Here is a 26,763-nt window from a genome sequence, read left to right on the forward strand (position 1 = left end):
TAATGGCTTCTCCACTGAAGACGAATCACCAGTTAAATGCCACAACCATTACCAAACGATACTGGTAGGAAAATCATGACAGTTGTGTGTCTCCTTCAGTGGCGCAGACATTTCTTTCTGGTCTGCTGTGACCGCACTGTTGACAGCTTGAAGATGTTACTGGTATTCCTGACTGCATTTTAATTAGAGGCTGTTTTGGCCAGCCTTCAGAAAATCATATGCGGACGGCAAAAAGACTACGGTTAAAAAAAAAAAAAGATTATCAGTCTACAACTATAGATTTAAAGCATCGCTCACTTCATATTTAATACAGCAGATCTTAAAGTAGTCTTGCAGAGTCAGACTGGACTATTGGCATTATCCGCTCCATATATTTGTACAAGTCGCATTAGAAAATAAAGATGCATCTGGTTTAAAGGTAAAATGGTTAACCAAAACGTTTTTAGGAATATAAAATGAAAACAAATACAGAATTAAACGTTTTTTGTAACAAAAGGAACCACCAAAAAGACATCAGAGGAAAATGTGTGTTGGGTTTGTGGTCTGAGATTCCGCCCATCCAAAAGACAATTTTATGGAACATGACCCGGAAAATGAAGCAGAACATTTATTTGTGCTCAAGGAAATCCCATTTACTCGCCTCAAACTAGGCTAATGCTTAATATCTAATGCTACTAACCTTTCCTGACTTGTCTTCTTTCTTGATATTCTGTAAAACACGATCCTGTCATTCCTGTGCAAATTTACAAAAATGGTGTAAACGTATTTCTCAAATTTAAAGGGTTAGATGACCTAAAAATAAAAATAAGGTTATCAATTACTCACCCTTAAGTCATTTCAAGCACTTAAAGACCTTTGTTCCTCTTCAGAACACAAATTAAGATATTTTAGATGAAATCTGAGAGCTCTCATCTTTCATAGACAGCAATGGTGTTGGTGTAAAACACAGGAAAAATGCAGACCAGATGACCAAAGTGCTTAACAGGTCTACGCTGAACATTTTTGACTCTTCTAAAGCATAAAAATACAATAATATGTTTGCAGAGATTTACAAAACATGCTAAATGAACAAATACTTGTTTATCTGAAAAGCAATGATGCGTCGGAAGAAAAAATGCGTCGGAATGTCTTTCGTTGTTTTGGTCTGTGTAACTCCGCCCACTGCCAATTTACCCAATTAAATTTCAGCACTTCAAGTTGCCTTGGTGGAAATAATCTGTGTATTCCCTTTTAGTCATGAAGGCCGCCGCAATATATGCGTGAGCAGTCAAAATACTTACAGTTGAAAGCAGAAGTTTACATACACTGTATAAAAAGACACATAACCAAAAAAAAGTCAGATGGTAATGGTACTAAACTTTTTCTCTTTTAGGTAAGTTAGGATTATCACATTTGTTTCTGTTATGCTTAATAGCAGAATAATGACAGATGTTTTTTGAGAAATTGTTATAACTTTTCTTGAAAGTCAAGTTTATATACAATAAGATTATTCTGCCTCTGAAAAAGCTCAGATGATGATGTCAAGGTTTTACAAGTTTCTGATTGGCTAATGGACAACATTTGAGTTCATTGGAGACACAACTGTAGAATAGTATTTAAGGAAAACCTCAAACACACTGCTTTCCTGTGTGACAACATGGGAAAATCAACAAGCCAGAATAAACAAAAAAGCCAGATTACAATTTGCTAAATCACACTGCGAAAAATAATAATAATTTTTGGAGACATGTCCTGTGGTCTGATGGAACTAAGATTGAACTGTTTGGCCATAATGACCAGTGTTACATTTGGAGGACAAAGGGGAAAGCTTACAAGCCTAGGAACACCATCCCAACTGTGAAGTATGGGGGTGGCAGCATCTTGTTGTGGGGCTATTTTGCTGCAGGAGGGACTGGTCCACTTCACAGCATAGATGGCATCATGAAGAAAGAACATTATGTAGAAATACTGAAGCAACATCTCAAGACATCAGCCAGGAAATTAAAACTTGGCCACAAATGGGTCTTCCAAACAGACCATGACCCTAAGCATACTGCCAAGTTAGTTAAAATCTGCTTTAAGCACAACTGAATGTTTTGGAGTGGCCATCACAAAGCCCGGATCTCAATCCTATAGAAAATGTGTGGGCAGAGTTGCTTGTGCGAGCAAGACAAACAGCAAATCTGACTCCGTTACACCAATTATGTCAGGAGGAATGGGGCTAAACTCCTTTAAACTATAGTGAGAAGCTTGTGGAAGGATACCCAAAACATTTGACCAAAGGTATACAGTTTAAAAGCAAAGCTAAAAAATACCAAGGAAATGAATGTAAACTTTTCACTGTCTAGAAATTAATTTTAAAAATTCTCAAAAAAAAAAAAATTAATTCTCAATGTTCCGGCATTTAGCAAATTAAATCATTTAGGTAATCCTAACGGACCTAAAAGAGTAAATATTTAATGTGATTTAACATCAGACATTGTTTAAAAATATGGTTATGTTCCTTTTTAGAGTGTATGTAAACTTCTGGCTTTAACTGTATTTCACATCCCCCGGTGGACATTTACCCATGTTTGCAGTGACTTCGTTCATAATGTACTCACATGAATACTTTAACTTTTGTTTCACTCTTGTTGGTGTCGTTAATCTGGCAACCTGCATTTGCATCAATCTGGAGAGGGGGACTGGGGTAAAAAAAATAAATAAATATCCAATTCTTTGAATCTGGACTGTAATACCTAACCTGTAGGTGAGTAGGTCACTATAGCAGGTCAATCATACAAACTGCAGCAAAACAGATAACAAATAAATAAGTTTTAAGACAAGAAAAAACTTTGCAGGGCACTTACAGTAGAATGGAACAAACCTCTAAAGCAGCAAGTGAAATGTACTAAATATGCAGAGTGTTGAGGTTTGAGATCTAAATGAATCTTTTACATGAATTGCCATCATATATCTGTAGCTTTACCACATCTAGAGTCCATCATCGACTGACCAAGAGAACTTGTAATAATAAAAGCAATATTTTATTCATTATCTTTAAGACATTATTGTTAAGACGGGCATACAAAATAAAAACAACATTAAAATGTCCAACATCCCTTAAAAATCCAACCTAAAAGGATTAAAAATGTTTATAAAGCATAAAGGAACTATAAGTGTCCATATGTATAGTGTTATTCTGATTCCGAAGCATGAACTGTCTGTCACCGAAAAAGTCCCACTGCTTTCTTCTTCTTGGCCCGAGAGGTGGACCGATCCTCAGACCCAGCAGTAGATGATAACGGGAGAGTCTGAAAGCAGCATTCAGAACGAAGTAACAGATTAATCTGTAAACCAAATTTGTAATTTGTTCACCTTTAAGCCATCTAAAATGCCAAAGACGTTTTGTTTTCTAGAGCAAAACATTAAAGAAGGGTTTTAGCTGAAATTGTGGTCCTTTGTGATTCATAAAATGCAACTGGCACACTTTAAGAGTAAAAAATAATTTAAAGGCAAACCAAAATTAATACCCAAGGCTTCTGAAGATGCACTGAGGTCTTCTGAAATAAACCAATCACATTATTTACAACATTATTACCTTGGAATAATATAGAAACAACAAACCCTTTCTGATATCGCTGTTAATAATGTTGTAAATAATGTTCAGTTTCTCAATGCCTCAATGTATTGTCAAGAGCCCAGGGTATTATTTTAGCTTTGCCTGTATGTTTTTTACTCTAAAAATCTATGTTACTATCCCCCTATTTTTATTTTTATGTTGGAATATCAAATAAAATATGCTTATTTTGGAAATGTGGATAAAAATGTATGTGTACAAATGGGTAGGGTTTTGTGTGTTATGATTTGTTCTCTTTGATTCAGTTGATGGAAAGGTGCTTTATTCACAAAAGTTTTATACATCATTCCGGTTTATGTGTTTTTATTTGCGTTATACACTTGAAGTCAGAATTATTAGCCTTCCTGAATTATAAGCCTCCCTGTATATTTTACCCTATAAGTTCTGTTTAACAGAGCAGATTTTTTCAACACATTTCTACACATAATAGATTTAAATTAGTTTGCATAGATCATTTCTAATAATGGATTTATTTTATCTTCACCACGATGACAGTACATAATATTTTACTAGATATTTTTCAAGACACTTCTATACAGCTTAAAGTGACATTTAAAGCATTAACTAGGTTAATTAGGCAAGTCATTGTACAAACGATGGTTTGTTCTAGACCACAGGTGTCAAACTCAGTTCCAAAAGGGCCGCAGCTCTGCACAGTTTAGTTCCAACCCTAATTAAACACACCTGATCAAACTAATTGAGTCCTTCAGGCTTGTTTAAAACCTACAGTTAAGTGTGTTGGAGCAGGGTTGGAACTAAACTGTGCAGGGTTTCGGCCTTCCAGGAATTGAGTTTGACACCCCTGTTCTAGACAATCGAAAAACAATATTGCTTAATGAGGCTAATAATACAGACCTTAAAATGCTTTTTCAAAATGTAAAACTGATTTTAATCAAGCCGAAATAAAACAAATAAGATTTTCTCCAGAAGAAAAACTATTATAGGAAAAAACTGTGAAAATTCCTTGCTCTGTTAAACATCATTTGGAAAATATTTAAAAAAATTCACAAGAGGGCGAATAATTTTGACTTCAACTGTAGGTGTTATATGCGTTTCAACGGAAGCAAAGTTTATGTGCAGGCAAGCACTGACTTCTTATAAATTACCAAGGACCAATGTTTCAACTAAAAACCAACATTGTCCTACTAATGAAAATAAATCGCCTACAGGGAGAGTAGATTTAACTGAAAACGTAAAACTGTGGGCGAACTGTCCCTTTAAATGGCAACCACATAGACATCTACTTGGATTTTTGTGCATACTTTTCTTAAAACTTAATTAATTTTAATCTGGAAGTTACTTTAAGGACCTATTATGCAAAAATCACTTTTATAAGGGGTTTACACACATTTGTTTGGCAGAAATGTGTGAATATAGCCAGGTTCTAATGCTAAACATTAATTAGTTTTATTGTTTATAATGATACTTGATTAAAACATTCTGTAGAAACACTTTGATTGACATTCTCCCTTTGTACGAGTCATCAGAAGGAGAAAGTCCCGCCCATTAGTGACAATCTTTCCCTCATTAGCATAGGACATTAGTCTTGTTTTTGAATGTGCCACTATGCTGACACAAGCATTTGTAGCTCCGCCCACTTTTGAAGTGAGTACAATCTCATTTGAATTTAAAGCGACAGTCATCAAAACGACACGGTTTAGATCAAAGCCTAAAAGAAGCAGTTTCAAAGAGTTATAAAACATTATTTGTGTGGTGTATTGAGCTGAAACTTCACACACACACTCTAGGGACATCAGAGACTTATTTTACATCTTGTAAAAAGGGGCATAATAGGTCTCCTTTAATCATAATTAAAATGGTAACATTTTATTGGCTTCTTATATTTGTATTTTAATAGCTCAGAAAAAAACACAAGCTTTTATTTTTGTTTGTTTAACTTCGAAACCTCTAAAAGCAAACATAGTGGGTAAAGCTTACCAGCCTGAAGCTAAGTGAAGTTGAGTTCTTGCCGCACGGAGGATGTGAAAAGGCATTTACTCTTAAACACAGAGTTCATGATGCTAAAGAATGCATTAAATTTCTTACTTAGATTTACTATGGCAATTCAGGAAAGTAAGTATGAAACAACTTTCCCAGTACTGGGTTGCAGCTGGAACGACATTTGCTGCGTAAAAAAATATGCTGGAATAGTTGGTGGTTCATACTGCTGTGGTGACCCCTGACAAATAAGAGACTAAAACGAAGGAAAATGAATGATGAAACAACGTTGAAGGGAAGACAAAGAGCTAACCTGTTGACTGTTCGCCACTTGAGATCTTCCAGATTCTTTGGCTTTATTGTGCTCTTGAGAAGCCAGTGAAGGCCCAACACCTACACAACAGACAAGAGAAACAAAATACACCCAAAATGAGAACTTAGAGAAATCATTCATCCCCATGCCATTCCCATCGCATGTAAACATACTAATATAGAAAAACATTTAAAATGACCCATAAATAATACAAAAAGCATCATAAAATTGTTCAGTGGGAATACTGATGAGTCTGGTGAAACTAAATAAAATTTAGAGGGACGGTAAATGAAAAATCAAAATATGAAAAGTCCTGCCATCATTTACTTGACCATCACTTGTTCCAAATCTGTTTAACTGTCTTTATTTTTTTTTTAACACAAAAGAAGGTATTTTGAAAAATGCTGGAAACCTGTAATCATTCACCTTTATAGTATTGCCTTTCCTACTAAGAAAGTCAATGGTTACCAGCTTTTTTTTTTCAAAACTTTCTTCAAAATAACTTCAGTTTCAAAATAAAAGAAACTCATAAACGTTTAGGACCACTTGAGTGAGTAAACATTTGTTTTTGGGTGAACTAGCATTTTAAGCGTTATTTAATAACCACTATTAAATAATTCATAATAATTTTGTGTTTACTGCGTACTGTATGGTGTGCTAAATCTATTAAAAATCCGTTGAAAGCTGAGTAAATGATGTTAGAAAAATAATGCATGTATTAACATTTTTATGCCGTGTGCTCTTGTATGAAACTCTTGGATTTATATAAATGTTTTAAGCAATTATATATTTTTTTGGTCGGTTGTCAGTTGTAATAAGGTCAGAATGAACGACAATGAAGATGCCACCGGAGCTTGACACCATCCACCCGTGACACTTTCACTATCCAGGTTTCTGAAATGATTCCTCAAAGCAAACGTAAACAATCTGTAGCGGCAATTTTGCACACAGCGTGTCTCAATAATAAAACCAGGCAGAAAAAAACTGTTTTGATATTTCCACATGGTCATTTGAATTGTCGCTGGATTGCGTCATCAAATTCGTAGCTCCTATTGATTCTTGGATTGATGCTCATTTATACTCAGTGTAGATGAGGCAGTGACCTGTGGACTCAGAGATGTGTTGATGATCAGTGATGTGATTTTCTTCTGCTGCAGGGCTGCTGTCAGGAGAGTGTTTGCGTTTTCGACCCGTTTTCCCTGAATTCACTGCCATGTACAAGGCCTGCAGCTCAGAGTCAAAGCCCAAACTGTCCAGCGTCACATTCATCTGTGGTAAAATCTAGAGGACAGAGAAGAGGAAAAAGAACCAAACCATGAAGACTGAGAATTATAAGTACTCATTAGTCTCCACAGAATTAGGAGTTTTGGGCTATTACATTTCTAAGACCTATTCATTTCATTGGATATTTTTTGAATTGCAGACATAACTTTGAAAACAACAATACAGTGGAATGTTATTCATTTTAAACAGTCATTTATCTATTTATTTGATTTGTAATGTAACTGCAGTTTAAATCCCAAAACAAACATAACTTATTCACTATAAAAAAGCTGAGTTCCACACAACTCCTTCATATTGTCCCAACTTGAATCAATTGAGTTACCTTAATTGTTTTTGGAAATCTAAGTGGATTGAAAATTAAATAATTAAGTTGTGCCAAAAAACCTCAAGAACTCTAATCTATCCATCCATCCATCCATCCATCCATCCATCCATCCATCCATCCATCCATCTATCTATCTATCTATCTATCTATCTATCTATCTATCTATCTATCTATCTATCTATCTATCTATCTATCTATCTATCTATCTATCTATCTATCTATCTATCTATCTATCTATCTATCTATCTATCTATCTATCCGTCTATCTATCTATCTATCTATCTATCTTTACTTCTATCTATCTATCTATCTATCTATCTATCTATCTATCTATCTATCTATCTATCTATCTATATATCTTTACTTCTATCTATCTATCTGTCTGTCTGTCTGTCTGTCTGTCTGTCTGTCTGTCTGTCTGTCTGTCCGTCCGTCCGTCCGTCCGTCCGTCCGTCCGTCCGTCCGTCCGTCCGTCCGTCCGTCCGTCCGTCCATCCATCCATCCATCCATCCATCCATCCATCCATCCATCCATCTATCTATCTATCTATCTATCTATCTATCTATCTATCTATCTGTCTGTCTATCTATCTGTCTATCTGTCTACCTGTCTGTCTGTGTTTGTTTTATTGTTAAAAGCTAACTAAAATTAAATGTTTCAATTTAAATGGTGTAAATGAATGAGATTTTGTTTAAATGTGCATACTGTCACCTCACAACGCAGACACTTTGGTGAGCAAATCAAGTCAAAGACAGATTCTGCTTGACTAGCGTATTCAGCATTGAACTCTACTGTGTTATAAATGTGATTCTTTGTTTTGATTGCAATAAAAGTTATACTGCATTAGTTAATACAATTTAAGGTAATGTTTTCTTTTTATTTTGAAATATTATGAAGTAAATTAGGAAATTACCCATCGCAACTTTAATGAAATATAGTTTAGTACATTTGCCTTCAGCCCACAGCTCTTAATGATATTTGGTTTTTGGCCCTTCATACAAAAAAGTTTGGGCACCCCTGATTTAGAGTATTAAATGAGTGACAACTCAAGATTTTTAAAGGTCCCATGAATTGCTTTGAAAAAAGCATTTTTATTCAATGTTTGACGTAATCTTCCCTGTTATGCATTATGATCTTTGGGAGTGAAAAACTCTTACTATGTTTTTAAAAAATCCAACAACAACAAAAAGAAAACCCCTTAACGGAAAAGGTCGGGTGACACCAAGTTCAGCAGGGTGATGCTAAAGATGACTGCGTTCACACATTTCCCTAAAACACATTCTCTTTCACAACAGAGAGGACGACTTCTCAAAATTAGCTGTCCAAATATTGACCTGGTGAGATTGGTGACTGCTGGATGAATGAAGGCCCCTAAATATACGTGTAGACGTTTGGGGTTAACATTGATTTATTTTTATTATTTGTTTGGTGAAATATCGTAAAAAAAAAAAATAAATGAACGCTTTGAGTTCCTCTTTGGGGACAGAGAGGGCAATGTGAGGAGAGAAGCCACAGTTCATGAGTGTGCAAAAAAAAAAAACATTTCTCTCGCTTGATCTGCTTCACATCTACCGATCAATTAAGATGCTAATTAGTATTGATACATGTGATTTATATATGCAAGTGTATATCTACACAATCACAGATAGCGTCTTCCATCATCTGTGTGCGTCAAAAGCGGTTGATGTGCATCTTGTTGATACACCTATTTATAGCTGGTAAACAGCATTGGCTTGTTTTTAGTGGTCTGTGGAAGAAGCAGTGGACTCCAATGGAAGATTCCAGAGAGTGTCCTGATTCCTGTTTGGTACTTGGGGAAAGTGTAAACTATTAAGTATAGACTAAGATGTTGAGATGTAACAAACCTTAAAAAGCTCACTTTATGTTAATGCATTATGTTAAAAAGTTTACTTAAGTTAATGCATTTAAGAATATGAAAATGTTCACTTAAATCAATGTTAATACATTATGAAGTCCTAATAAAAGTTAACTTTGGTTAATGTTAATGCATTAAGTAATGTTAAAAAGTTCACTCAAGTCAATGCATTAAGTCAGGGGTGTCCACACTGTGTCAATGTCTCAATGTCCTGCTGAGTTGAGCTCCAACTTACTTAAACACACATGCCAGGAAGTTTCTAGTATATCTAGTAAGAGCTTGATTAGCTGGTTCAGGTGTGTTTGATTAGGGGTGGAACTTAACTTTCCAGGACACCGGCCCTCCAGGACCAAGTTTAAACACCCATGCATTTACTAATGTTAAGATGTTCACTTAAGTCAATGTTAATACTTTAAGTAATGTTAAAAGTTCACCTAAGTCAATATTAATGCATTAAGTATTGTTACAAAGTTCACTTAAGTTAATGTTAATGCATTAAGTAGTTTAAAAGATCATTTAAGTTCATGCATTTAGTAATGTTAAAAAGGTTCACCTAAGTCAATGTTAATGCATTAAGTAATGTTAAAAGTTAAGTCAATAATAATGCAAAGTATTGTTAAAAAGTTAATTTAAGTTAATGTTAATGCATTAAGCACTTTTAAAATTTCACTTAAGTCAATATTAATTCATTAACTATAAGATCATTTAAGTTCATGCATTTAGTAATGTTTAAAAGTTCACTTAATTAATTTAGTAATGTTAAAAAGTTCACCTAATTAATTTAGTAATGTTAAAAAGTTCACTTAAGTCAATGTTAATGCATTAAGTATTGTTAAGAAGTTCACTTAAGTTAATGTTAATGCATTAAGTACTTTTATAAATTCACATAACTACATAATACATTAATGTTGACTTAAAAAGTTAACTTGAGTCTATATTAATGCATTTAGTAATGTGAAAAAGTTTACTTAAGTCAACGTTAGGCCATTAAGTAGTATTAAAAAATTCACTTAAGTTAATGTTAAAGCTTTATATTAAAACGTTCACTTACGTTAATGCATTTAGTAATGTTAAAAAGTTCACTTGAGTCAATATTAATGCATTAAGTTTAAAAGATCATTTAAGTTCACACATTTAGTACTAATAAAAAGTTCACTTTAGTCAGTATATTTAGTAGTTAAAAAGTTCAATTAAGTCAATGTTAATGCATTAAGTAGATTAAAAAGTCACTTAAGTACATGCATTTAGTAATGTTAAAATGTTCAGTTAAGTCAATATTAATGCATTAAGCATTGTTAAAAAGTTCACTTAAGTCAATGTTAATGCATTAAGTAGTTTAAAAATGCACTTATTAGAAAAAGTTAGTACAACAAGTAATGTTAAAATGTTCACTTAAGTTAATGTATTTAGTAATGTTAAAAAGTTAATATTAATGTATTAAGTAGTAAAAATGTGATATCTTAAGTGAACTAAGTAATGTTAAAAAGTTCACTTAAGTCAATGTTAATGCATTAAGTAGTGTTAAAATGTTTGTTTAAGTTAATGCATTACGGTAAACTGTTAACTTAAGTTCATGCATTTTGTAATGTAAAATGTTCAAGTCAATATTAATGCATTCAAAAGTTAAAAAGTTCACTTAAGTTATTACAATAACTAATGCTAAAAAGTTCACTAACTGTTTTTAAACTACCCATTTCCATGGTTCCTGTTTTCCAACATTGATCAAAATATTATTTTGTGTTCAACAGAAGAAAAAAAAATTAAAATAGTTTTGGAACCACTTGAGGCTGATGACATTTTTTATTTTAGGTGAGTTATCGCTTTAAGACCATAAATATAATATGACATTAAAATGAACCCAAAACAATCGATTAACAGTTATTGCTCTTAATAGTCAATGTCTTCATGACAATTATCCACCAAAAGAAATTCATACATACAGTACTAGGAATTATTTTTATAACCAACTATTCTAATCCCAAAGCATCAGGAATATCCAACTAAACCAAAAATGTATATTGTAACCTGTAACAGTAGTGTTTACCCTTTTTACTGCCTGACTTTGAGCCAAACATGCAATCGAACGTACACACACAAATCTATAGAACAACAAATAAAGGCAGGTGAAGTATTAAATGGGCGTCACGGATTAAACCTCGAGAAGAGCTTCATTTTACAGGGGTCTATAAATCTGTCCTCACTCTCATTCAGTCAAACCCCCCTCCAGTCCTCCTAAAAATATCTATTACCTCTTTTGCTCAGTTCACCCTCCATCTCACACTCCCTTAGTTTGCTTTATTAGTGGTGCATACTAAGACAAACAGTGCTTTATTATCATACTCAGATTAGGGATTCGAGCAAACTTCAGAACAAATTATGTGGCTTGTTGAGGTGTTTTCTTTTCCACATGACTGGGTCGTTCTTCAGAAGCATTAAAACAGGTATTGGCTCCCATATTGGCTTCAGAATGTGTAGTATTTCGCGCTGACCAAGGAAAAGCGCTGCAGGTTCGAGCTGATGTGCTTGAATGGAGGCAGGGGCTAATTTGCATATTCATAGTTGCTCATATCAGGGTTGAAAATACATTATGGCCACCAAAATGAGCAGAAAAGCCAACAGATTTAATACAAGGGTGCAAAAATGTGCCTGTTTATAATATTAATTATTCTAGCTGAGCGTAGAAAATATCACATATGAATGGAAATATTACCATTTAGCAGTGGTGTAAAGTCACTAATTACAAATACTCAAATTACTGTAATTGTGTAGTTTTTCTCAGAAATTGTAATTTACTAAGTAGTTTTAAAATGTGTACTTTTATTTTTCCTTGAGTACATTTTTAGTGCTGCATCTGTACTTTTACTCCACTACTTTCCTTCAACCTGCAGTCACTACTTTATTTTTTCTTGTTTATAGGAATTAGAAAAATCCGTCCTGTAATTCCTGTCCAGTTAAATTACACAAAGAAGGTAAATTGCATCATAATGAACTACTTCAAGACATGTGCACTTTACATTGCAGCAAACTGTTTGGAAGCATTAAAAGTGTCCAAGAAGATGTTCAAAATCTTTAACGCATTGACTCAGAGACTGTTTAGATCAGGGATGCCCAAACACAGTCCTGGAGGGCCGATGTACGGCAGATTTTAGGTCCAACTTGCCTCAACATACCTGCACGGATGTTTCTAGAAAGCCTAGTATGACATTGATTAGCTAGCCCTGGTGCGTCTAATTGGGATTGGAACTAAACTTTGCTGGACACCGGCCTACAGAGTATGGGCACCCCTGGTTCAGATGCATGTCACTGATGAGAAGATAATGGATATTTACTGTATGATGACCAAAATGGCACAAGACATCAATATGACGTCAGATTGAAATTGTACCCTAACGTCGTGGAGACGCTGCATTTTGTTTGGAAATAAAAATCGGGTTTACATCAGAACTCAATGTCAGCCGGATGTCAAAGTCCAACGTCCAAGGTAAAACCAACCAAATATCAGTGTCTAATGATGTTACAGCTTGACACTGTGTGGACGTTACCACTATGACGTCCATCAGACATTGAATTTTGGTTGCCTTATGAATAAATGTCAGTATTTGACATCAATAGGATGTTGGTTTAAGATGTTGGCTCGACATTGGATTTTTGTCACTTTCTAAAAACCTAAAATCAACCAAATATCAACGTCATTTGAAGTCTTTATTGGACATCAAAACATTGTTGTCCTTAGACGCTGGCTAGACATTGAATTTTGGTCACCTGACATTACCTAAATCTAACCTAATATTAACGTCTTATGACATTGTGTTTCTGCTGGGCAATAACTAAATGCACTACAGAATGTTTCATTTACACACATCCGCAAATTACATGTAAATGCATCAACTTTTAACAGCATAATACTCACTACTCACTACTAATGAGTACTTTTAAAAGGGCTACTTTTTACTCCTACTTTGAGTAATAATTATAACTGGTACTTTTACTCTACTCACACTACATTTTTAGGCAAGTAATGGTACTTTTACTTAAGTATGCTTTTTCAGTACTCTTTCCACCACTGCCTTTTAGCATTTTACATCAATTAACTAATGTTAAAAATCTATTTTTCTAAATGTCAGTTAATTTTATGATGAATTTGGTGCTGTTAGAAGAAAACACAATGCAACAACAGGGCAAAACATGGAAGGAATCACAGAATCCAGTTATAAAAACTAAATTTTGCATGACACAATTAAATTACTGCTGTTTTTTGTTTGTCGTAGTATTAAATTCTGTTAAAATTGGTTTAAATACAATTTTAAACAATTTGTCTGTTATAGCCTTATACCTAGATTACTGAAGTGTTAAAGTTATAAAGGGACAGTTCACCAAAAAATCCTCGGCTGGATCAGTTGGCATTTCAGTGTGGAGTTTGCATGTTCTCCCGGTGTTCTTGTGGGTTTCCTCCGGGTGCTCCGGTTTCCACCCACAGTCCAAAGACATGCGCTATAGGTGCATTGAATAAGCTAAATTGGCCGTATTGCATGTGTGTGAAGGAGTTTTCCAGTACTGGGTTTCCGCTGGAAGAGAATATGCTGTGTAAAACATATTCTGGATAAGTTGGCAGTTCATTTTACTGTGGAGATTCCTGATGAATAAAGGAATTAAGCCAAAGAAGAATGAATGAATGACTGTCATTGATTTTTTTCTTCTTCTAGTCTTCTTCTATCTACTATAGATGTTAATGGCTACCGTCTTCCAATATTCTTCAAGAGATTTCATTTTGTGTTTAACAAAAAAGAAAAAATAATTAAAAACGCCAGTAACTCTTCATATTTTTTCATACTTTTCCTATTTGGAATTGACTAATCCTTTAAAAATAAATAAAATGAAGTGGTTTTATTGTCTTTCCCCTTATTAAATTAGTTGGAAAGTAATTCCGTCATTCAGAGTTGATAATAGTCCAAGAGGTGATGATAATAGTTAAACATGGCAGTTTGTTTATGTTTTCGGTTGCTGAAAGAATCATTCGCTCCATTTTGTTGGGCTTCTTCATTTCTACGCACTACACTGTTGCGTTTGTCTGTTTATGAAAGGATCGGATGTCAGAAGCACTTCAATAATCACGCGAATGCTATTATCATCAGCTCAAGACGTTCATTATTTTGAATATAGATACGCACACGAGTGATCGCTAGCTCCCTGGAGAAATTGAAACCGCTCAGGCTTTCAGACGGCCTCGTGAAACAAAAAAAGGACATGGCAGATTTTGTTCTTCTTGGCTTTGTGGCTGTACATCGGGTCGGTCAGCTTCGACCATGGCTTGTTCTTATATGTATATGTTATTACAATGTAATGTCTCAGCTGTGTATTTGATACCACTTGACTGATATTTATTCATTGGGAAAAACAACTTTAAATGTACCAACTCATTTTCAAAGGGGACCCACAATTAATCACAATCACATAACACCAGAAGACAAAACAAAACAACTTGCACAACATCCCAAAAACATAACATAATAAAACATTTTTTCAAACATTAAAAATAAGGGGAAAAAAGGGAAAGGGGGGGGGGGTAGTATGTGTATATATATATATATATATATATATATATATATATATATATATATATATAGTAGTATGTGTGTATATATATATATATATATATATACATACATATATATATATACATACATACACACACACACACACACACACATATATATATATATATATATATATATATATATATATATATATATATATATATATATATATATATATATATATATACACATACTACTATATATATATATATATATATATATATATATATATATATACATACATATACATATACATATACATATATATATATATATATATATATATATATATATATATATATATGCATTTGTATAATGTTATTATTAGTAGTGTTATTTATTATATACATATTTATATTTGTTTTAATAAAAACAAGTTTGGATTTGTCCACCTGTCAGGATTTGCAGAAGTCTGCATCATCATATGGGACATAAGAATAGGACGCATGTTTGGATACAACTTGTTTTTTGATCACACTTCATTTTTATTGCTCATTTATTTATTTTCTGAAAATTAGAACAGAATTTAAGATTTTGAAACAATTTTTTGCGCTTAAACTAAACAAAATTTGTAGTCTGATGGATGTCTTCAGTGGAGTGAGTTTCCACCGTTTCCTTACTCCATGAAAGTAAAGGGTAAAAGTAAAGTAAAAGTCAAAAGAAAGCAAAGAGGCTGAATGGAGGAGGCTCGTTCTTTATCCTTGCGCTGCAGATGGTCTTTTTAACTATTTATTAGCAAATGCCCCATGGCGTGACACAACTGACTCTAAAAGGGAATGGGAGATGAGACGCTGATTGATTTAATGCACATTATGTTCAAAACACACCCATAACTCAGTAGGAGAGTAAGCACATCCCTGTTAGACCATGCACCGGGACGCAGAGCGAATAATTAAAGGGGTTTAATCATTCCGACTTCAACTGTATATCGAATTTAGAGTTTTGTGAGAACTATCCCTTTAAGAGGCTCCATAATCCTTTACAGTAATACCTTGGCCAAAAGAATATGTACTTTATATTACATGTCTAAGATACAAGATGGTTTGGGGTGTTTTTCCTGGTCTTTAGTTTCAGATTCAGGCACTCTATCAGTGCCAAACCCAAACTGGGCTCGTTTTCTCTTTTTATACCTCAACCCTAAAAAACCAACAGCTTGCGTCATCGAATCCCATTCACACTCAAATCCATTCAACCCCGAAAGACCTGCACAGAGGACAGCGCGCGCACTAATATGGACCCTAAAACAAGTCTTTGTGTTAATCAAGCAAAGTACACACTCCCACTCAAAACACAAAGTAAACGTTCACTCTCTCCTCTCACCTCAAAACCTTGGCCATGCGTCACCGTAGACATTCGCAGTCTTTCAAACTCAACTCTACAAACTCATGGGGTCACGTTTTTTTTTTTGCATAAGCTTCAACCGGCACTTCAAACAGGCCTTCAATCTGTCTATCCATCAAACACACAGCCCGAACCATGATCAGGAATCTCAAGAACGGACTCCATTTTTCCAGAGACGTGCTATGTTTGTTTTGCATTTGAGTGAGACATTTTTTTTTCCAAACACACCTTCGTTTTTTAATTCTGACTCGGGTCTTAAATGATTCTTCTGTGTGGAGTGGAATTTCCCGTTGTATTGTGAGACAGCGGGAGGCAAACGGCTTTGATGTGTCCCCCAAAAATAAATCAAATAACGTGCAAGCTCGCGTTTCAATAGACACAATAAGTATTGTTAGAAATGTAGAGGCGTCCCAAACGGCGGCCTAGGGGTGAGCCAATGTGCTACTTTCAAAGTTTGTTTCATTTCTGCTATAAAAACAATGTTATATATATATATATATATATATATATATATATATATATATATATATATATATATATATATATTACATTGATGGATAGTAAATCTGGCATTAAATATTAAATTACAATATCTGAAGTTCATAAAACAATTGTTTACCTGTTCAGAATATCAAATACCATTTAAATAAGAGTACATATTTAGAGGTTCATTAAAAAATTAGCAATGAGGCTAAAATATGAGAATGTGGAATGTTCTAACAATATTTGTATTATACATAATTATATTAAAATTAGTGCTGAGATTAATTACATCCAAAATAAAATTTGTTTCAAAATAATAAAGGTGTGCGCACTGTGTATATTTATTATGTATACAGTACATCCAGAAAGTATTCATAACGCTTCACTTTTTCCACATTTTTTTATGTTACAACCAGTCACGTACACACATAGGGCTCAACCTGTGCAGTGCACATGTCCTTTTTATTCTTGGATAGAAAGTGCCCTTTCTATAATAATCTGAAGAGCACTCTGAAGGTTATTGATCACCTCCCTGACTAAGGCCCTACTCCACCGATCACTCAGCTTAGATGGCCGGCCAGCTCTAGGAAGAGTCCTGGTGGTTCCAAACATCTTCCACTTACGGATGATGGAGGCCGCTGTGCTCATTGGAACTTTCGTAGCAGCAGAAATTTTTCTGTAATCTTCCCCAACCTTGTGCCTCGAGACAATCCTGTCTCGGAGGTCTACAGACAATTTTTGTCTTCATGCTTGGTTTGTGCTTTGACATGCACTGTTGACCCTGAGACCTTATATAGACAGGTGTATGCCTTTTCAAATCATGTCCAATCAACTGAATTTACCACAGCTAAACTCCAATGAAGCTGCTGAAACATCTCAAGAATGATCAGTGGAAACAGAATGTACCTGAGCTCAATTTAGAGCTTCACGGCAAAGGCTGTGAATACTGATGTACATGTGATTTTTCAGGTTTTTTATTTTTAATAAATTTGCAACAATTTCAAAAAATCCTTTTCCGCATTGTCATTATGGGGTATTGTGTGTATTGTGTGAATTTAATCCATTTTGGAATAAGGCTGTAACATAAAAAAAAAATTGGAAAAAGTGAAGCGCTATGAATAGTTTCCAAATGCACTGTATACATATACACAGTGCTATGCAAAAATCCTAAGCACTATACCAGCTTTGTTTTGCACAATATACAATTAATCAGCTTTTTCTTAAAAACGAACAGAAAATATAGGAAAATATACAAAAACAATTGTACAAAAATAGCAGCAAAACATTTCCTCTTCAAGCTGAAGTCCTGACATTTTCTAATATAATTTGCTGTGTAATATCAGGCTTCTTTTAGCTATTTCCAGAGTTCTTCTTGAGGTTAAGAGAGTCTTATCTTTCTTGTTCTGTCCATATGATATCATACAGCCTCTATAATATTCTGCCCTTTCATGACTGCCTGTGTTTCATCAGCCGTTTACAATCTCCAAATAGGATTTCCCTACAATTAGCGGATCATTATCATATTTAAAATGAAAACTATTACCACAACAAGTCATTCCAGAATGGAATTAAAACTGATCTGTACTTTACAATATTCACAATTCCATAAATTCAGACAATATTGCTAACAACATTGGTAGAAATGCAGCTTAAGTCAAGACAAACAGCCTCTCTCCAACATTGTCTTTCACATGTCTTAAACCAGGGGTGTCCAAACTTGGTCCTAGAGGACAGGTGTCCTGGAGAGTTTAGCTCCAACCCTAATCAAACTCACCTGAAGCAGCTAATTAAGCTCTTACTAGATATACTAGAAACTTCCAGCAGGTGTGTTGAAGCAAGTTGAGGCTGAACTCGGCAGGACAGTGGCTCTCCAACACCAAATAATCCAAAATAATTCAAATTCTAACCTAAGCCCTATCCTTATACATGAACTGAAAAAAAATTATTGGTCCCACTTTATATTAAGTGTCCTTAACTACTATGTACTTATATCAAAAAAATAAATACAATGTACTTACTGTGTTTATGATGTATTTGAGAACACTTGTGGTGCTTTTGAGTTGGGATAGAGGTTGGGTTATGGACAGGTTTGGTGGCATGGTAGGTTTAAGGGTGGGTTAAGGTGTAAGGGATGGTCAACAGTGTATTTGCAAATGTAATTACAAAAGTTAATTACAGGTGTATTTACATACATGTATTTAATCAAGCATAAGTACACAGTAAATACATGTATTTACACAATAAATACATTGTAACAAACTATTAGTTCATATGTAAGTACATATTAATTAAGGCCACTTAATATAAAGTAGGACCAAATTATTTAAATTGTATGAACTTTTTTTTTTTTAATTGACACATGTGGTTTTGTGGTAAAGGGTCACATATATCCACTAGACCAACAGTAATTCAACAGATTCAATGTTGCCCTAAAACTTTTGCACAGTTCTGTATTTGAATGTTGAAAATATTTTGAGTAATTTATCTAATACTGGTGCCACAGTGTGCTGAAATGCCACCAGTTTAAGGGCGACTAGTATGTGAGTGTCTGGTCCAGTGGACGAGTGGGCGAACAGACTCATATCCTTTTCTCACACCACCAAGTCAAGCCACACATTTCTGCTTGCACATTCACCAGGCCAGTGAGAAATACCGGTGGATTCGCACAAACACACGGACCCAGATCAAACACACGCCTATCAAAGGACTCACCTCGCGCAGAAAAACACTCGATCAGCACTCAAATTAAAGCTCGCAGCTCAATCCAATAAATAACTCAGTGATTCAGGCACAAGAACATTACTCATAAAGAGAACAAAAAGTGGCCCATAAACACAGTTCTGGACTGAATTATGGCTGCTGGTTTGGCTCCTCCCCGTGTGGTCAGTGTGTTTGTAATGACTGTAAGGAAGAGCGGTCAGAAACCTGATGGACTGCCAGTCTCGCTTAGGAACGCTGGTACGAGCAAAACCCTGGTAACTGCCTGACTAAACAAAGAAGTTGCTGTTTTGATACAGTTGAAGTCAATATTATTAGCCAAATTAATTTCTCAAATGATGTTGAATAGAGCAAGAAATCTTTTACAGTATTTTCTATAATATTTTTTCTTCTGTAGAAAGTCTTACTGGTTTTATTTCGGCTAGAATAAAAGTAGTTTTACATTGTTTTTAACCATTTTATTTCTCCGCTGCTCTTTGCCCATGTAATTAAGCCACTAGTTGAATCTATAAGACAATGTCAACATGTTTTTGGAATAACAGTAGGAGACAAAGAATATTGGTTTTCTTTATATGCAGATGACGTGTTGCTGTATATTTCTGAACCAGATAGGTCAATCCCAGCTATACTAAAATGCCTTTCAGATTACAGCAGGATTTTATTACAGCAGATTATTTTATCCAGATATAAAATTACCCGTCTAAGTCTATGGCACTCTCTTTCCATATTCCTAATCTAAACGATCTTTCGTCCCTTTTACCCTTTAGAATAACATCTGTAGGCTTTAAACATCTTGGCATATTTATTACACCAATATTAAAGGACTTATGTAAAAAAAACTATGCCCTCTTTTTAAAGTTATTAAAAGGACCTTAACATTTTGAGGACACTTCCTATTTCTTTTTTGGGTAGGATTAATGAAATCAGAATGAACATTCTCCCTAATTTTTTATATTTATTTCAATCCCTTCCTTGTCACTTACCCAATACTTTTTTTAAAGACATTAATAAGCACCTTTCTAAATTCATCAAGATGTTTCAACGGATTTCATTATGTCAAATACTCTTCTAACATGGGGAGACATCAAAAAGCTTTTTTAAAATTCCAGCTAATATCAGCTTATTCTCGCCTATTGCTTTTAAACCTGATTTCCCAATATTCTTCCAAAATATTGTTTTTTCAAATTGGTCCAAATCAGGGATCTAAAAATTATCGTGACTCCTCACAGACAGTGCACTTAAATCTTTCCACGAAATTTCAAACCAATATAATATACCACAATCCAATTTTTTTAAATACCTTCAGCAGCGTCATTTCATTAAATTTGTGTCCGATAAGGGTAAACTGAGATTTGAACTTGTAGCCATAAATTTAAACATTGAAATATGGTGGTGAGGAAATTACTCCTGCGATAAATCCGGACGATTACTAGCGCGATAAGCGGTGCTACCGCCAGACACCCCAGCAAATAACGTTTACATGCACCAGTGATGTGCGGGGAGGAGCTGACTGCATTTAAACAGGAGCTAAATACAGTGATTTAGATTATAAATATGATTGAAATTATTTGAATCATACAGTATTGCATTTATAGCAAAGATCAGTGAACATTGACAAGTATTTTATCATTAGTATACATCTCATGAGGGCAGGTGAGAATGATCACACGGTTTTTGCGGTTACTCTTTTTCCTGTACTTGACAAAGCACAGTATTGCAATATTGTGGTTATCGCGACAGCCCTATATTGAAATAAATAAGTTTAGTTTGAAAAAAATTAAACATGGTCTTTTGGTCCCAACTGAAAATATACCCCGATATAAATCCTAAATACTGGAAATCCTCATACACTCTCAACAGACAGTTCAGTGTGAGGCAAAGCTACAACCGAGCTGTCACTGCAAACACTTTGTGAGCTCCACAAACCACACCACAGCCTAATTATACACTGTCTCTGTGTATGTGTGTGTACTGGTTTTTATATCCTGGTGGGGACTTAAACCTAAATGCACACACACTCATGGGAACGTCAAATTTGAGCTCCTCATGCTTATAAATCACACAGAATGAAGCATTTAAAAAAATGTAAAAACGCTGTGAGGGTTGCGTTTAAGTTAGGTATGGGCAGGTATAAGATTCTGAAGGTATGATAACTTTGGATAAAAATATCACGGTTTCACGGCATTGTGATTACTGCTCGAAAATAAAATTCTTTTAAAATGTCTGTTAAAAACAACAATTTTTCGCCTTTGAACACACTATATTTTATTTTGAGAAACATCTTATATATTTTGTAAGAGTAAACATGTCAGGCTAAATTAATTATTGATTTCTGCTTACTTCATTTGTTTCAAAAAACAGATTTTTGCAATTTAAAACGGCACCTTTAGACATATTTTCTGCTGAAGATACTGTTGCCCTAAAAAACAAAACAAAAAAAATGTAAATAAAAAAATCGTGCACATACCTTAGGAACGGTATTACAGAAAATGTTGACGGTTTTAAAACCTTAACTTTTCCAAACCGCAGTATACCTTGAAAACGATTATCGTCCCATGCCTAGTTTATTACAGATTGTATCATTACGTCTATGAGAGTCCCCGCTGGGATATAGGAACAAGTCTGTGTGTGTGTGGTGACCCTCAGCTCTGAGTCAAGCACAGATCCTCAAACCAGCAAACGGGACTGGCTTCAGTACATACATGTGATTGACCACTCCTGGTCTCACATGAATGCTAGTTCTAACTGAACATGTTTGCACTGGTTCAAATTTAGCCAGAGACTGAATGAAAAAGAGTTTCGCACCTGCGTGATGAAGTTCTCCTTGTACTGATGCACCTCGAACGGCTCTGTCTGGAGTCTGGCTGTGAGGAGAGTGTTTCAGATGAGTGTCAGGGTGCTAAAAACAGACACAAACCAAACTGCAGAAGATGAGATTTTTACCTCGACTCAGGACGGCTCCGTTCTCCTGATAGTCCTGTATTTCTGCATCCTTACGGGCCAAAAGAGCTGCAAGATCCTCGGCCTGTCGCTGCAAGACTAGAGTCATGGCCAGAAGGGGGCGCACAAGCTGCCTGCACACCTGATTGACAAACACAGTCACACAACTACTGTAATTAAAGGGAAGGTTATCATTTTTTACTTGTTTCAAACGTTTATGAGTTTCTTTTTTCTGTTGAACAAAAAAGATAACATCTTGAAAAAACCTGTAAGCATTGACTTTTAGAGATTTCATTTTTCCTACTATAGAAATCAATGGTTACAGGTTTTCATTTTTCATCCAAAAATCTTCTTTAGTGTTCAACAGAAGAAAGAAGGGTTGACAACAATTGAGGGTAAATAGTCCAAACATTTTCAGTTTTGGATGAACTGCCCCTTTAATTTTGATTAAATAATTTATAAGGTCTCTAAATGATTAAAATGATTGACATTTTGACTGCAATCACTAGTTCACAATCTACTAAATGTTGTTGTACGTCAAACTTGTGCTAAATCTACTAAATTAAGAAAGTATTTCTTTTTTAACTTTCAAAACAACATTTACTGTACTGAAGCAATTTAAGTTCTCAATCAATATAAAGCTTGTTAAAATGTATGTAAAAACAAACAAAAACATCAACACACGCTTTGAATAAACTGACCAAATTGTTCAGTTTAAAAATATATATTTTCTGACTATTTATGTTATGATTTACAAAGAATATTTTAGGTATTTGAAATTTTATATTACGGCTGAAAAAAATATATATATATATAATTTTTTTATTATTTATTATTATTTTATTGTTATTATTTATTTATTTATTTATTTATTTATTTATTTTTATTACAATGTCCTGGTGTGAAAAATTCTGCAGCAGGAAAATACATTCATAAAAAAACAAATATATATAAATACATACATAAATTAAAAAATATCAAATTAATACACAAGAAAAAAGTAAATAAGTAAAAAGTAAAAAAAGTAAATAAATAATTACGTAAATATATAAATAAATAAATAAATAAGTAAGTAAATAAATATGTAAATAAAAAAGTAATAAGTAAATAAATAATTAAGCAAATAAAAAATAAATAAGTAAATAAATAAATAATTAATTAAGTTAATAAAAGAGAAATAAGTAAATAAACAAGTTACAAATAACAAGTATATAAAGTAATAAGTAAATAAATAATTAAGTAAATAAGTAATAAATAAGTGAATAAATAAGGAATAAATAATTAAGTAAATAATTAATAAAGAAAATAAATAAGTAATTATATATATATATATATTTATATATATATAAATAGAGAGAGAGAGAGAGAGAGAGAGAGAGAGAGATAATTAATTAATTAATTAATTAATTAATTAAGTTAATTTGGTCATTTGTTTGGAGCAATAACTCATTTGAATGTAAATGTATAATCTTTCTATTCCTAAAGATGTCAGCTGACCAAACTTGAATTTCATAGATATAACTGTTTATTACAACTCTTTTGTTTAAATGCACCAAAATATCACCTATATTCACTGAGAAATGTTTGGAAACATTCATTTTCAAAAAAAAAATTATAATAAGAGGGGGGCAACTCATTTATGCTGAGCTCTTAAACAACACATATCATGCCATCAGATGTGATGTTTTTGAAAAAAAAGGTTCACACCACTGCTACAGGCGTTGTTGTACATCTAAACTCCCAGTAGAAGGGTAGTCCAGCCAGTTCACTCTTGAGCTTGACCGTCAGGCTTTCACCATGCTGTTCAAGAGCCGCCTGTGCTGCAGAGATCTGATCCTCATCCAGTCCAGAGAAACAGGGCCGAGCCACAGAACACAGATGAGAGAAAAACGCCTGTGCAGGAGCCCGTAAACGCTTGTTCAGATCCTTCAGTGAAAAGAAGAATATTTTAGCATTAAATAGTGTCGTAAAATATATATTATTATATTTAGTATATTTATATAATAACCATAATTCGATAATACTATTATATTTATTAATAATAGTACATTTAATATTTTTAGATTGAGATTGTATTACATTAAAATAATGATGACTATATGCAAGTATGCAGTTTTGTTGTATTTTTTTTTATTAAATAAATGATTCCTCTGTGACAGACTTTCAAAAACAGAAACACATTTTATAAATCACATAAAATAATTTTATCATTATTATAATTCAGAGTTTGTATTTATTATGAAATCACAGCGTGTGTACTAATATACTGCTACACTGTTTTGCCTTCATTGGTTATTCATTTGATTGAGGCATTACTACATTAAATGCAGTTCAACTGGAGTCTTGCAGTGTGGTATATTCTTGCCTGTGCTCGGCTCTGGATGTCATCTGTGCTCATCTCTTCTTCCCACACAGTGCTCAGGTCAGTCAGCAGGACGCGGTACTGAGAGTCACCAAACCAGGCTTTGGCCAGTAGATCAGAACCACTGATGTTCACTGGGACCCACGGCAGAGCAGACAGAACAGCCTCCATCTCCACACAGGACACTGTACACAATCTGCAATACATTAACAGTAGAAGAGATGAACTTGGTTAAAGGCTGAGTCTGAAGGGTAGATGTGTGGTTTCCAATGACTTTTTGTATGTCAATGTAATTTACTCGATTGGACAAAAACTATTATTTGTCAATTAATTATATTGTCATAATAATACATTGTCATTCTTTTTTCCCGATCCCCATGGAAAATGCCTCCTTTTACGTATTGTGTAGTTATTTTAAAACACTTAGTACATGAAACAACGTGAAGTTGAGCAAATAATGACAGAATATTATTAATATTTGAATATGCTTTTGGATGGACTATTAATTCAGGGAATGTGTGTGGACATGAGGTACATAAACAAACGTATTCTGTGATATTTTGTGGAAAACAAACAAACATTTGTTGATATGAAACGTAGCAATTTCTTAACGCTGTCAACTGTTTCCTATAAACGAATTACAATTAATTACAACTAATAACAGTACATTTCTATACCTAGTAGCAGTCTAATAAATTCTAAAATACTACAGTTACCGCAGTTATTGTGGTATGTTAAATCTCCGTATGAATTTAGCTTTTCTTAAACTCAGTTATTTGGCTCAATTTTGAGCTGGAAAACAATCAAACGTTCCATGACTTAAGACACTTATTATACACAATTTATTTTACAACCATGTTAACTAATAAACAACTGTGGAAAGAGATTTCAAAAACATAAATAAGGTTTAACACTGTTAAGGAAATATAAACATACCAGTACAAACACTCCAACACGGGGGCTGTTGCGACTGATGCACATTCCCTGTCAAAGTCGAGTATTAAAACGTTCCGGTAGGAAAAGTTCCGCCAAAACATAAACATAACTCACATATGTGTATTATTTATTTACGTTACTGACTTTTGATATTATGTAATACGTAAATCACAAATATTACTATGAATAATATTTAATTTTAGTATAATAATAAGAACCCTGCTGGAAAAAAACTGCTTGAATCAACCTAAGCATGGTTGGCTGATAGCTGGTCGACCACCCTGGTTTTAGAAGGGTCTTGGCCATTTCAGGCTGGTCTTAGTTAGTCAGGCTGGTAAATGACCAGCTAAAACCAGCTTGACCATCCTGGTTTAAGCTGAACATTGCTGGTTTGGGCTGGGCTCCCAGCATGGATAGGTTGGACAAGCTGGTTTTAGCTGGTCCATCACCAGCCTGTAATGGCCAAGAGCCCTCTAACACCAGGCTGGTCGACCAGCTTAAACCAGCCAACCTGCCTATGCTGGTTTAAACCATTTTTTTCAGCGGAAAAATTATGACTTATAAGTCCTTGTTAGGACACAAATGACAACTTAAACAACGTCAAAATTTACAATGATTTCTATTGACTTGTTTATTCATTTCTGTTAGCCTCCACATCAGCTCAGTTTAATCAAATATCATTTAGTTTCTTATTAAAACAAACTAAAAAAACTTACGTTAACTTACATTAACAACAGCTTCGTTAAAGTGTATTTTTACACTTTTAGTGTTGTCTATTTTGTGATGAGCAATGCACTTAAAACTATCAATATATTTTCTGAGGTAATAATAATAATAATAATAATAATAATAATGACATTATGTAAACAACTTACAATAACGACATTTTACATCTAAATTAGGAAAAAAAAACCTTAAAAACCCTTGTTAGCATATACTTGACAGCTTACACAATGTCCAAATTTATTACAATGAATATATTTGTTGCATTATTAGTTCGTTTTTGTTAGCCTTCCCATCAGCTCAGTTAAATCAAATAACATTTACTTCTTTAT

The 26,763-nt window shown here is 33.9% G+C and overlaps 1 protein-coding gene across 1 annotated transcript; it reads right to left on the reverse strand.

The window, feature by feature from the left end:
* Positions 1–2,989: 2,989 nt before the first annotated feature.
* nhej1 (nonhomologous end-joining factor 1) lies at positions 2,990–25,718 on the reverse strand. Its single transcript, NM_214749.1, is given in 8 exon segments — positions 2,990–3,272; positions 5,850–5,929; positions 6,953–7,130; positions 22,276–22,334; positions 22,414–22,552; positions 24,118–24,336; positions 24,776–24,968; positions 25,709–25,718. Coding segments are annotated over 7 exon segments (930 nt in total). The 5' UTR covers positions 24,944–24,968; positions 25,709–25,718; the 3' UTR covers positions 2,990–3,185.
* Positions 25,719–26,763: the final 1,045 nt, after the last annotated feature.

This window comes from Danio rerio, chromosome 6, assembly GCF_049306965.1.
Source record: "Danio rerio strain Tuebingen ecotype United States chromosome 6, GRCz12tu, whole genome shotgun sequence".
Classification (NCBI taxonomy): Eukaryota; Metazoa; Chordata; class Actinopteri; order Cypriniformes; family Danionidae; genus Danio; species Danio rerio.